Below are 14,283 nucleotides of genomic sequence, written 5' to 3' on the forward strand. Positions count from 1 at the left end.
CTGATGTAGTGGAGCAGCCCAGATGGGAGTCAGGATCCCTGGGTTCCATCTCTATGTGTGTATGAAAGTGGAAGGAGACTGTGTGGTGACCTCTGTCCTTGGAGCTCTGATGTTCTGGAATCTCCAGCACTTTCATAAAGGGTCAGTTTGTTTTGTGCCTGAGCCAGAACAGCCTCAGTGGTGGTTCTGAGGGGCTGCCTCTCTGAGCCTGGGCATCTTTGGGAGATTCCAGACCTTGGGGAAGTGGAGGCTTGGCATGAAGGTGCACTAAGAAAGAAATGCTCCTGTATAATATGTTAGAAGCATTTGCTGGACCAGAACCAACTACCTACTACAGTAGCAAACATGGCCTTTTGCAGTTTCATTGGACCCTGTATCAAATGGTCATTTTTGCAGATGTGAATACTGAGGCCCAGAGAATCAAGTGCCTTGACAAAGGTCAGGCAGGTGAAAAGGAGGGACCTTGAAACCATCCAAATGCCTTTCAGTTGAATTAATATTTTTATGTTACATAACCTTTCTTTCCATAATTTTATTTAGAAAAAGAAAATTGAAAGCGTCCCTTTTCTCCCCCTTTGCTCTTGAGAGTCACACATGAAGGTTCTACTGGTGCTGGCAGGATGTTATCACTTTGATACAGGGATGAAGTGAGGAAATTGGAGGCCAGCACCCCTTCTCAACTCCTATTCCTATGGAATGGCCATCATTCCTACCTACCTGATAATGCCTGCCCCTCCCAAAGCCCTTTCAGGCCCCTCTGTGGAAAGACTCCTAGTATACTCACTTCACAGATGAGGAGACTGAGTCCAGGGAAAGTATCTGGTCACTGGTAGGGTCAGGGCTGGACCAGAAACTCCAGCTACAGGCCAGAGCACCTATATTTCTCAATGCTGTTAGTGGCAAAAGCAGGGGCAGTGGCCCAGGAGCTACTGTAGGGGCAAATCCAGATACTTAACACCAGCTTTTGAGAAATACTGTTTCTGGGGCACCTGGGTGGCTCGGTCAGTTAAGTCAGTTAAGACTCTTGACGTCAGCTCAGGTCATGATCTCGGGGTTGTGAGATCCAGCATGGAGCCTGCTTACGATTCCTGTTCCCTCTGCCCCTCCACCCCCTAAAAAAATAAATAAATAAATACAATTCTAATACACAGAAGCAGCTGCTGGAAAGCTGTACACCTAGACCGTTCTAGCATAGAGAGATGGAGCACTCCCTTTTGTCTAGTTACAGGCATGTCTAGTATGATGCTGCTCTCCAGGAAGTTTTATCAGTTTCTGATGAAAAGCATCACTTTCCTAACAGTGTCTCACTTTCTAGTGCTTGCCTGGAACAACAGGATGGGTAGTTTCCTGTGCTGAGCTCTACTGGGTGGCTCATCGAGTTCACAAACCCACAGGGGGTAAGCTTGGACCCGGGGTCAGTTCAGGTGCACAGGGCTCTCCTGACCCCACGCACGTGGGCCCCCCAGGTCAGCAAGGGAGGGAGGCCGCAGAGCGTGGTCCTCCCGTGGAGATGGCGGGTTCGTGGGTTGTTCCCTCGGCCCCCAGATCCGACAGGAAATCAGCGGCAGACCTGCAGACAGAGATTGCCCACGGCCCCACTGCCGGCCCGTCAGCCCCACAGCCTTGGGAGCAGATCCGTGTGTGCGGATCCGTGTTCTGTGCTCTGAGCCACTCTTCTTCATGCTCTGGGCCAAACCCTGTCACAGCCACCAGCCTAGACCTATGGCGTCCTGCACATCCGGGATTCTTACACGGCCACGGAACAGAGGTGGTCTGTGCGGCCCCTGAATCCACAGAAATTGTCACCAAAGCTGTGCGTGTGGGAGTGGGAGTGTGTCTGTGGGGAGGAGGGGGACGTGCGTGTCAGTATTCATGGCACGTATCCCTGGGTGCGGGTCCAGAGCCCCCCCCCCCCCCATGCTCTCTGCGCGTGCGCGGGAGGACACGGCTCCCACCCGCGACACTGCCTCCCAAGCAGCCTGGCTCCCGGCTGCGCATGCGCTGCGTGTCCAGCACCTGGTCAGCGCATGGACGTTCTATTTCTCCTCGGCGGTCTGGGGAGGAAAAGCCCACCTCCTCCTGTCAGCGCGTGTGTCCACCGGCCCCGCCCAGCCCAGCTGTTTGCCTGTTCCTCGCTGGACCCGGTCCCCACTGCGAGGACAGGAAGCGCTCCCCACATCCGCCTCCGCCACCAGCCTGGTGACTTGTGGTCACTGAGCCCAGTAGCCAGAGAGAGTTTTTAAAAAGACTCACAAACATGTAATTAAAATCTCAGTGTTGGGTTTTGGGGAAGGTGCTGGGCGGCTCCCGCCCCTGCTTTCCGGAAACACAGATTTGCGGCGTTTGAAAGTGACAGGAGGCTAAAGTGAGACGGTACTAAATATACTGTCCTGGGCGTTTCCGGGCAGCGGGGGAAATGTGGGATTGATTCACCACCCCAGCCTCCTGCCCAGACAGACCGGCCCGGCCACCGGCCCGCCTCAGCTCCCCCTCCAGCCTGTGCATCATCTTCCCCTCCGCGCCTATCCTCCACCCCCCCAAAACCACATTGCGCCCCTGCTGCCCAGAACCCTGAACCCCACTGGCCAGAGGCACAGCCCGCGCTCCTAGGCCAGAATTCCCCTCTCCAGAGTCAGACCACAGCCAGACTCCCCCCCAGTCCCCCACAGCAGTGATCTGTGGATGCCCCCGCACTGCACATCTGTGCCTCCGAGGTCCCCTCTGCCTAGAATGGCTTCCCTGCCACCTTCTCCCTGCCCCCCAGAGGACTCTGTCCCATCCTTCAAGGCCAGTTCAGGTGGCACCTCCCCTGGGAAGCCTGCTCAGATCGCACCCCATCACGGGATCGTCCAGCTTCCCTGGGACCTGACCAGGTGTGACCAGGTGCTGTCACTGCTACCTTGCTCCCTCTTATTCCTTTCCAAGTCTCCCTCTGACCTCCCTCCTCCTCCACTTTGTCCCCAAACAGGACCTGCCATCCTTTCACCTTTTGCTGTCTTTATGGCTGTTGTTTCCCCTGCCTGTGCCATCTGTTCCTCAACCCTAGACTTTTGTTCACGCTGGTCCTTCCTCTGCAGTGTCCTCCCTTGATATGGGGGCACATCCACTCTCACCCTTCGAGGCCCAGCCCCAGTGTCAGCTGCAAACGCTTCCTCTCCCCCAGGATCCTGAGCAGACACATTGGCAGACTGGACAGCCCTGGCCTCAGACTGTACTCGGTTCTGTCCCTGCCCACCCCCGTGGCCCGTTTCTGCCTTGGGTCTGATGTCAATCTTCCCAGAGGAGGGACCTGCCCTCTGCCTCATCCTTGGGTCCCAGAGCCAGCAGGGGATGGGTGAGGCAGGCTGGGTTTGGGGCTTGGGGGCCAGAAGCGGAGGCTGCTCTTGCTGACACCACGGTGTGCCGGGCCCTGTGCCGGACACCTCAGCACACGGCCCTGCCGCACCCTCTCAGCACCCAGGAGGCAGAGCCTGGGAGCAAGCCCCTTTGCAGAGGACGGAGCCGTCCCCACCCAGGCTGCCTTGGCCCCCAGCTCCCCCCTTGTTCTGCCCAGAGCATTAGTGACCGGCGGCCCCACTCTGTCTTGTAGTGGAGCGTGACCGCACCCTGGGCCACCAGGAGCCCCACTGGAAGGAGTTCAGCTTCGACCTGGCCCAGATCCCGGAGGGCGAGGCGGTCACGGCCGCCGAGTTCCGGATTTACAAGCTGGCCAGCGCCCACCTGCTCAACAGGACCCTGCACGTCAGCATGTTCCAGGTGGTCAGGGAGCAGTCCAACAGGTGCCTACCCTGCACCCTGTCCCCCGAGGAAGCCTGGCCGGGGAGGGGACACTTCCCAGAGGACAGAAGGGGAGCTCCCTGGGGAGCACACCCTCAGAGGCAGAAGGATACTTGACCGAGGCCTTGTGTCACTGCGGGGAGAGGCCCAGCATCGGTTCTGCCTCACTCCCTGCCCTGCTGTCCTGGCTGTGGGACCTTGGGCGGGTCACTGAGTTCCCGGGACTCAGTTTCCACATCTGTACTGGGCACAGTAACACCTTTGTACAGTAGACACAGTGAGAGAAGGCACACGGGGCGCCCAGGCTGAGCCAGGCGGGGTACGTGCCCCCACGTGCTCCCCCAGGTGGGCACTGGAAACAAAGGCAGCTGTGCCGGCCCTCAGTTAATTGTTTTTTCGTGTCCACAGGGAGTCTGACTTGTTCTTTTTGGATCTTCAGACGCTCCAAGCTGGGGACGAGGGCTGGCTGGTGCTGGACGTGACAACGGCCAGTGACCGCTGGTTGTTGAGCCGGAACAAGGACCTGGGGCTCCGCCTCTATGTGGAGACTGAAGACGGTAAGGCTCAGGGTTATGCAGCAGGCCTTCTCCTGGGGGCTTCTCCACGCTGCTGGTGCAGAGCTGGCGGCAGCCCCCTCATTTGGCCCTGGAGGCCTGGCCTCTCTCAGCTCAGGGGCTGGAGCGATAACCCCCTACCCACTTTGGGGGCTCAGTGGGGTGCAGAGGGCGAGGTTCCCATAGCAGGAGGCCCCCTACCACGGCGGTCTCCCTCCTCTCCTTTTGCAGAACCAACATTTCAGTCACTAAGAGGGAGTCCGCGTTGTCCCTCCCCAAGAGCAGCTGTGTATGTGGGGTGTTTCTGTACCGGGCAGGGCCGAGGGGAGATGGTTACACCCTCAGACTCAGATCAGAGAGGGAGGCCTGGGTTTGAATCCCAGCTCGGCAGCACTCTAACCCAGTGACCTTGGCAGGATACTTACTTTCTAACCCTCAGTGTCCTCCTCTGTAGGAAGAGGATTCACACCTTCGTTCATTCCCCAGGTAGCTGGGGGAGAGCCTCCTTCATGGTAGGCAGTGGGGAGGGAGAGGGCAAAGGTGGGCACAGGATGGGTGGATCTGAGCTACAGCAAGGGGCCGCTGTGGCTGGAGCTGGGCAGGCCAAGGCGAGGTGGCAGAGGAGACTGAGAGCTGCAGGGCACACTCTGAGTGTGGGTGAACCCGGGCCCGGTGTCAGAGTGTTGAGGGTAGCTCCCTGTAGTGCATAGCAACGGAAGATGTCAGGATCCGAGTCAGGTTTCTAGAAAAGAGCCCTCTGAGCCACCCCTCAAGGAGGGCAACACTCACCCCCGTGTGACTACACGTAGTGACTTAGCTCCCCAAAAGTACAGTGGGGACGGGGTGGGGGTGGTAAGTTCACAGAGGAGAGAGCTGACCACACGACTCAGCAGGTGATCAAGGCTCATATGAATGTCCTGTACATGCTGCGTCCCCGTGGACATGATGGGGTGGGAAGGGCCCTTCATCTTGTCATCTTCCCCCCAAAACCCCATCTAACCATGAGGAAAACATCAGACAAACCCAAATTGAAGGACATGCTACAGAATGCCTGACAAGACTTCTCAAAACCGTCCAGGTCATCAAATACAAAGAAAGTCTGAGATACTGTAACAGCCCAGAGGAGCCTAAGCAGTTGTAGCAACGGGATGTGGGATCCCGGATGGGACCCTGGAGGAGAAAAAGGACATTGGGGAAGACCCGTGCGATCCGAATACATCTGTTTAGTTTATCATCAGACACCAGTGTTCATTAGTTGTGACAAGTGTCCGGCGCTCACTTCAATGTTAACATTTCCCAGGAAAACTGGCCCTCGGTGTCTGGGAACTCTGTACTGTCCTTGCAGTTTTTCTGTTGTAAATGTCAACTATTGTAAAATAAAAACTTAGCATATGTATCCAACAAAGGCCGTGCCCCCTGACATCAGCAGGGACAGTAGTCTGGGGTGGGGGCGAGAGCGAAGTCAGAGAGGCCCGGGAGCCACACAGCCTGCAGGGGAGAGTGGGGAGGTGCTTGTTGATAGCAGCAGAAATGGAGAAAAGTGGGTAGTGGAGGAATCATGGAAAACGTGGATTGAGCCAGTGACCATTTTTTTAAAAAAAGATTTTATTTATTTATTTGAGAGACAGCGAGAGAGGGAACACAAGCAGTGGGAATGGGAGAGGGAAAAGCAGGCTTCCCACCGAGCAGGGAGCCTGATGCGGGGCTCGATCCCAGGACCCTAGGATCATGACCTGAGCCAAAGGCAGATGCTTAACGACTGAGCCACCCAGGCACCCTGAGCCAGTGGCCATTTTTAGTAGAACTTTTTTTTTTCCTGCCTGAGTAAAAGTAGAAGAGGGGCAGACTTGAGAGAGCAAGCCAGGAGTTCTTTTTTGGCCACAATGTTATTGAGAGCCCTGGTTGACGTCCAGATGGAATGTCAACTCGGACAGGTGACTGCTGGGGCACAGGTGTGGGAAGCGCTGACATCTAAGTGGCTTGAGAGCCATGGGACCTGAGCAGGTCACCCGGGCAGGAGGTGTCAGTGGAGAAGGAAGGGGATGGCCCAGAACCCTGGGGTCTCCCACATGGAGAAGGCTGCACAGAAGGGTTATGCGGAGGATCTATCCTTCCCACCCACGGGGTTTGGAGCTGGAGACAGTGGCCTTCCCGTCAACCCCTGCGCCCAGGGTCGGTCTTCCCCTCAGTGACGCTGCCATGGGGCCTCTGCAGGCACTGCTCCTTCCCCATCCGGTCGCAGGGTTTGGGTCCCCTGGGCCGGGAGGTGTGGCACTCTGGAGCCCCTCGGAGCTTGGAGAGGCCAGGCTGTGGGGGGCCACCTGGTCCCTGTGTCACAGCCTCGCATGCCCTCCCTGCTCTGGACACGGTGGCTACAGTGGTCTGTCCCCACTGGGTCCAGAGCCCAGAGGCGGAGCGCACGTTGGCGGCCCTCCGACGGCTGGTGATGGTTCTTGGGCGCTGCGTCCCTGCCGGCCTTTCAGGGCCCGCACTGGCTGAGGCCCAGGGTGGTGTGCATGTCCTGGCCACCAACGCTCGTGCCCGCACCAAATTCTACGTGGATTCCATGGAGGCTGTAAAAGATATCTCCAACAGGACCAAGATCATGGTCGGCGGCTTTGGGCTCTGCGGGATTCCAGAGAATCTGATAAGGTGCTACTGGAGATGCGCGTCAAGGACTTGACCATGGTCAGCAGCAACGTGGCAGTGGACAACTTTGGGCTGGGCCTTTTACTGGAGACCAAGCAGATCCCCCGCATCATTAGCTCCCATGTGGGGGGAATGTGCTGTGCGGGCACCACTACCTGTCGCGTGAGCTGGAGCCGGAGCTGCTGCCCCAGGGCACCCTGGCCGATCACATCCGTGCGGGTGCGCCGGGGTGCCCTCATTCTACACGCCCATGGCCTACGGGATCCTGGCGCAGGAGGGAGGCGCCGGCGGCTGACAGCCACGCAGTCATCATGAGCCAGCCCCAAGAGGTGAGGGAGTTTCACAGGGACCACTATCTTCTGGAGCAGGCCAGCTCGGCCCGCTTTGCTTTGGTGAAAAAGGGTGGAAGGCCGACCGCGCAGGGAACGTCATCTTCAGAAGAAGCGCCAGGAATTTCAACGTGCCCATGTGCAAAGCAGCAGAAACCTCAGTGGTGGAAGTGAAGACATTGTGGATGTGGGGACGTTTGCCTGCAAAGACGTCCACATTCCTAACATTGATGTGGACTCTGTAATCCAGAGGGAAAAATATGAGAAAAGAATTGAGTGTCTAACCGTGCAGACAGAGGAAGGTGAAAAAGCCAAGTCTGTGGGTGACCTCAAGGCCCGGATCATCACGCGGGCAGCTCTTGAATTTGAGGATGGCATGTACACCGATTTGGGCATAGGATCCCCTCTCCTGGCCAGCAACTACGTCAGCCCTGATATAACTGTTCATCTTCACAGTGAAATGGGATCCTGGGCTTGGGTCTGTTTCCATTAAAAGAGGAGGTAGATGCGGATCTCATCAATGCGGTCACCGTTTTCCCCGGGAGCTGTTTTTTCTCCTGCCATGACTCGTCTGCCATAATTCGAGGGGGACACCCCCACCTCACCATGATGGGAGTCATGCAGGTTTCCCAGTACGGTGACCTGGCTAACTGGATGATCCCAGAAAGAAGGTGAAAGGCACGGGGGGAGCCATGGATTTGGGGTCCAGCGTCAAGACCAGAGTGGTGGTCACCATGCAACACTGCACCAAGGACAAGGATCCCAAAATCGTGGAGAAATGCACCATGCCACTGACCGGGAAGCGCTGTGTGGACCGAATCATCCCCGAGAAGGCCGGGTTCGATGACATGCACAAGAGAGGCCTGACACGGATGGAGCTCTGGGACAGCCTGACGGAGGATGACATCAAAAAGAGCACAGGCAGCCCCCCTTCGCCGTGTCACCGACCCTCAGACCCACGCAGCCCCTGCTAGCCTGAGCGGGGAAGGAAGCCCTGGTCCCAGAGGGTGGGTTTTACTGGAACCCACAAGAGGTGTGATCACTTCTATCCGAGGTGCTGGCCGCCTGACCAGCTTTCCTACCGCCAGACAGACTATTCTCTCAAGAGGGATATGGCTTTATTAAAAACCAAAGGAGAATGTAGCCGTTTATCTTGTGTTCTGTGCATCCTGAGATCGGTCTGGTACCATCGTCGGGCATGCGGACACCCTCCTCACTGTGCTGTTTACATGAAATTCTCTGCAGCTCGGATGAACCCACAGGATGGCTTTCACGGGAAGGGCCTTCCCTTGTGAATGAGCCATGAAATGTGGGAGGAAGACGTGACCACCTCCGTACACCCAAGGCTCCACTTTGCCAGCACCGTGAAAAATATACAAGCCAAACATGCACCGTGACCGGAGGAATGCTGTCTGCATGTGCTTGTCTTCCTGCGGCCCCTCTGACTTTTCCTCTTGGGCCTTCCATCTTGGGGCTAAATTCTGTAGCCTCCTCTCTTCCTCCCTGCACGGCCTCCTTCTCATGGCTAAATAGATGTGTCTGGAAGGACAGCAAGGCTGTCTAGCTGGGCCAGAGCACTGGTAACACAGTGATAGGCGGGGAGAGAGGTTCCTCTGTAGATAAACAGTCTCCCATGTGCTGTCAAAGGTGGCGGCTTGTGGTAGGAGGGGTTCTAGAAACCAAGACGGACTTAATGGGTTTTCTCATCTTCAGACATGGGTTCCTGTGTCCCCCAGGACACTCAGACCCTTTCTGCCTGTCGTGGAGCCCTACACTGACCTGTTGTCACTACTCTGTTATAATACAGGAGAGGCTGTGAGGTGTTTCATCCTGAACCCACAGTGTCACAGCCTTAAAAGAACCAAATGAGTTATGTGTGCATGTGTGCACACGTGCCCGTGCACCCATGTGCATGTCCAAATGTGTGCGTGTGTGTGATGGTAAAAACAAAGCCTGACACGGAGCACGACGCACGCTCTCAGTGTAGCTCTCGAGGGGCACACAACCATCAGGAGCACGTGGGCAGGAACTGGAGATTCTAACTGTGAAGGAAGGCCTTTCAGAGGGGCCTCCTTGGGGCCTCACCCTGAAGGAAGGGCCAGGTCCTGGAATGGAGGGATGGAGACACCGCTCCCTGAGGGGGCAGCCTGCGGTTTGGGGGTAAGTGGCCAGGGACCATGACCAGGTTGGGGGTGGAATGGAAGTCATCAAGTGGATGGATAGCGGGGCGCCTTCTGGGGCTTCTGGGGAGCGGCCCTGATCGGCCCTGGGTGTCATTTCCCAGCGTGGGGCAGGCAGAGCTTCCAGGAGCAGAGAGTGAGAGGTGCATAAGACGTAGGAAGCAGGAGGAGGGGTGAGTCCCTCCTTCTCATGGGCAGAAGTAACCTAGCAGCAGGGACAAAGGCAGACCGGGTCCACAGCTGGACTCTCCGAGGGTTCAGCCAGGCACCCTGATGGTCCTTCAGCGTGGCACCAGGGTCACACCCATGGCCACAGGCTGAGGTGGGGCCGGGTCTGTGGGGAAGAGTCAGGTGGTGCCCAGAGCAAGAGGAGGCCTGGGGGAGAGGCGGGAGTGATCTTGGCCTGGCCCAGTTGGGTGGGGGTGTGAGTTGGGCCTTGACCACCTGCCCTGGCACAGGATGCAGCAGGTGAGCTGCCAAGACCTCTGAGCGCTAATGGAGCAGACTGAGAAGTGGGGTGAGGCTGGAGGTTTCATGGGTCCCCCCTGGCCCAGAGAAGCAGCATGTTCCATCCGGGGCGAAGGGGAGAGGCCAGTGTGGCCCACATTCTCAAGGCATGGCTGCACATACCCCATCAGGTGCAAAGGGGACGGCATGCCTGCCAGCACCCCACAGGGTCAGGTATAGAGCCAGGGACCCTGGGCCCCAGAGACGCCCACCTCTGCCTTTCTAGAAAGCAGCCTTCCAGAGCCGGGCAGCCTCGGGCCCCACCCCCTAGACCGCTCGGGCCTTCCCTGCAGCCCCTTCTCTCTGCCCCCGGGAGACCCCAGCAAGATCCTTGATCAGACGGTTGCACAAGGAGAGCGAACAGTGAACACTGCCTCAGGTGACAGATGGCTCTCCCTGGCTCCTCGGTGGACGGTTCTCTCCGGGGAACAGGGGTGGGGCAGCGGCACCCGCAGGGGTGGAGGGCTGCCCAGCCCAGGGTCATGGTGTTGCACTCCAGCGCCCTGTGGACGACGGTCACCCTCCTGCTCCCATCCACTCTGTCCTCCTCGTGGCCTCACTGGCCTTGTCGCTCTGCTCACAGGGCTTGTATGTGGCTCGTGGCTCGGGGTCCTCATGGGTCTGCTGCTTCCTCATGACTGACTTGCTATGACCCAAACTCTCCCGAGTGGCTTCTCTCTGGGCTCCTCCCAGGGTCCGCTCCTACAGCTGACGACCTCCTGTCCCAGCCGGATCGTTCCCCAGTGGAGCCTCCGATGGGTCCAGTGCATTTGTGTGTGGCAGGTGACGTCATAGGTCAGAGTTTAGTCTCTGGATTGACTTGTCTTCAGTCAACTTGGCCCAAGGACACGGGCCTACAGCACAGCTGTTTAAGGGCTGACCTTTACCAGCCGAGCAGGACTGTGGGTGGGACGGGCAGTGCCCTTGACCTGTGGTGTGTCCCAGTGAATCATAGTAGACCCGCTAACGGAGCAAACATAGGTATTTGTATATGTGGGCGTCTGTATACTGTAAGATAAACGCATGTGTTTCTATACACACGTGTGCGTGCATGCGTCAGGGTGGCCACACTGAGGGGACATGGACACTGAAGGGGAACGGTGGCTCTGTGTGTTACAAAACATAAAATTGAGTTACTAATCCTCTCCGTCGTTTAAGAAAATTCCACAGGAAGAGAACATGAAGGGATCTGCGGCGTTCTCGTCTTTACAGAGAAAGCTGGGAAATAACTAACGTGTTTAAAGCGAAGCTAATATCTAAGTACCATGCGGTATTTTCTCAAAGGAATTTTATACATTTGAAATGCTCATAGTGGAGACATTTTAACAGCAGTGAACATGTTTGTGTGAAAAAGTTGGAAAAGATACAGACACTTATGGTCACCATTGTGTAAAACTTCAACTGACGTGAAAGTATTCCAGAAAAATGAAAATGCTGTGTTGGAGCGTGGAGAGATTTCTGAGTGATGTTTTTCTTTCCTCAAATGTCACAGTTGCTATTGTATTACTTTGACAATTAAAAAAGCAGGAGGCAGGGAGCCTGGGTGGCTCAGTCAGTTGAACGGCCCACTCTTGGTTTCGGCCCAGGTCATGATCTCAGGGTCATGGGATCGAGCCCTGCGTTGGTCTCTGAGCTGAACGTGGAGTCTGCTTGAGATTCTCCATCACCCTCTGCCCCTCACTCCCCTCAAATAAATCTTTAAAAAATCAGGAGGTCACACCGTCTTTGGGGTGATCCGTGGTGGACGTTTTGAGGGCAGCTGTCCTGTGGCTTGCGCGCCTCGGACCGCCTCCTGTGGAAGCCTGAGCCGGCTGTGTAGCTTTCTCCCTTTGTCTCATAACCATGTCCACCAACGAGAATGCTAATTCATCAGCTGCTCACCTTAACAGATTCAAGAACAAGGGGAAAGACAGTACAGAAATGAGACAGCGCCGAATAGAAGTTAATGTGGAGCTAAGGAAAGCTAAGAAGGATGACCAGATGCTGAAAAGGAGAAACATAAGCTCGTTTCCTGATGATGCTACCTCTCCACTACAGGAAAACCGCAACAACCAGGGCACTGTAAATTGGTCTGTTGATGACATTGTCAAAGGCATAAATAACAACAATCTGGAAAGCCAGCTCCAGGCTACTCAAGCTGCTAGGAAACTGCTTTCTAGGGAAAAACAGCCCCCCATAGACAACATAATCTGGGCTGGTTTGATTCCAAAATTTGTGTCCTTCTTGGGCAGAACTGATTGTAGTCCCATTCAGTTTGAATCTGCTTGGGCTGTCACTAACATTGCTTCTGGGACGTCAGAACAGACCAAGGCTGTGATAGATGGAGGTGCTATCCCAGCATTCATTTCTGTGTTGGCATCTTCCCATGCCCACATCAGTGAACAAGCTGTGTATGGGCTCTAGGAAACATTGCAGGTGATGGTTCAGTTTTTCGAGACTTGATTATCAAGTATGGTGCAGTTGACCCACTATTGGCTCTCCTTGCAGTTCCTGATATGTCATCTTTAGCATGTGGTTACTTACGTAACCTTACTTGGACACTTTCAAACCTTTGTCGAAACAAGAATCCTGCACCCCCATTAGATGCTGTTGAGCAGATTCTTCCTACCTTAGTTTGTCTTCTGCATCATGATGATCCAGAAGTATTGGCGGATACCTGCTGGGCCATTTCCTACCTTACTGATGGTCCAAATGAACGGATTGAAATGGTTGTGAAAACAGGAGTTGTGCCCCAGCTTGTGAAGCTTCTAGGAGCTACTGAATTGCCCATTGTGACTCCTGCACTAAGAGCCATAGGAAATATCGTTACTGGGACAGATGAACAGACTCAGGTTGTAATAGATGCAGGAGCACTTGCTGTTTTTCCCAGCCTCCTAACGAACCCCAAAACTAATATTCAGAAGGAAGCTACATGGACAATGTCAAACATTACAGCTGGTCACCAGGACCAGATACAGCAAGTTGTGAATCATGGATTAGTCCCATTCCTCATTGGTGTTCTCTCTAAGGCAGACTTTAAGACACAAAAGGAAGCTGTCTGGGCTGTGACCAACTATACAAGTGGTGGGACAGTTGAACAGATTGTATACCTCGTCATTGTGGCATAATAGAACCATTGATGAACCTCTTAACTGCAAAAGACACCAAAATTATTCTGGTTATTCTGGATGCCATTTCAAACATCTTTCAGGCTGCTGAGAAACTAGGTGAAACTGAGAAACTTAGTATAATGATTGAAGAATGTGGAGGTTTGGACAAAATTGAAGCTCTACAAAACCATGAAAATGAGTCTGTGTACAAAGCTTCATTAAATTTGATTGAGAAGTATTTCTCTGTAGAGGAAGAGGAAGATCAGAATGTTGTGCCAGAAACTACCTCTGAAGGCTATACGTTCCAAGTTCAGGATGGCACTCCCAGGACTTTTAACTTTTAGATTGTACAGCTGAGGCAGAAAGTTGTTTATTGTGTACTCTGTTTGGTAGAGGTTTGTCTTACTGTTTCTCTACTAAGGACTCTTTTTAAATGTGTTTTGTTATTGTAGCACTTTTTACAACAAAACTCTACTTGACCAGTTCCAAACTGTACAACCTGTATGAAGCTCCTCCTCAGTGGGTTTCTTATTTCTATGTAGAATCTCCTCTCTTGCAGTGTCCTGTAAATAAAGATTAAATTCCACTCTTTTCTTTAAAAAAAAAAAATCAGGAGGTCATTTGGAAATACAAAGAAGTACAGGAAGTTAGTTTTACTGGTGGACTCGACATTTCCAGGGATCATGAGCGTGTTTCCCAAGACATCCTCATCTTTAAGCAGCTTCGGGGTCAAATCCCATTTTCACGGGCGCTCCTCTTCCTAGCCAGAGGCCCCCATGGGTCCCTGGCCATGGCCTTTTCTCTCTTTTTTGACCCACAAACCTGGAGTTAATGCCTTAAGTGAGTAAGAACTTGGGGTCTGGAATTAGACGTGGGCTGAACCCCAGCTCTGGGACTTTGTCCGGATGTCTCTGCCCCACTGCCCCCGGTGTCCTGTTTGTGGGCATCGGGGGACACTTAGGGCTCTGCTCTTGGCAGTGGTGGGCAGAACAAGCCCTCGCTACGTCCTGGCGGCTGCTCCCATCCACTGGGGCACGATCCATCGAGTCCCCCGAAAGTATGGGGGCGCGGGAGAACTCGGGCCTCAGAGCCCTCAGACGGGGGTGGGAACCACCATTCTGTGCGACCCTGACTGTGTGGCTCCGAAGTTTCTCCGTGAAGCGTGTGGTCCAGGTTACTGTGGAGACACACGAGGTCA

The 14,283-nt window shown here is 54.8% G+C and overlaps 1 protein-coding gene and 2 pseudogenes across 1 annotated transcript in view; all 3 read left to right on the top strand.

Annotated features, from left to right (window-relative positions):
- The window catches only part of BMP8A (bone morphogenetic protein 8a), a 44,069-nt gene that overhangs the window by 16,991 nt on the left and 12,795 nt on the right, over positions 1-14,283 (top strand). Inside the window, exons 2-3 of the mRNA XM_035727420.1 lie at positions 3,590-3,779; positions 4,186-4,334. Coding sequence (XP_035583313.1) covers positions 3,590-3,779; positions 4,186-4,334 — 339 coding nt within the window. The remainder of the gene's footprint in view (positions 1-3,589; positions 3,780-4,185; positions 4,335-14,283) is intronic.
- On the top strand, positions 6,374-8,288 carry LOC118356932 (annotated as a pseudogene).
- Positions 11,839-13,429, top strand: LOC118356940 (annotated as a pseudogene).

The sequence above is a fragment of the Zalophus californianus genome, chromosome 4 (assembly GCF_009762305.2).
Source record: "Zalophus californianus isolate mZalCal1 chromosome 4, mZalCal1.pri.v2, whole genome shotgun sequence".
Classification (NCBI taxonomy): domain Eukaryota; kingdom Metazoa; phylum Chordata; class Mammalia; order Carnivora; family Otariidae; genus Zalophus; species Zalophus californianus.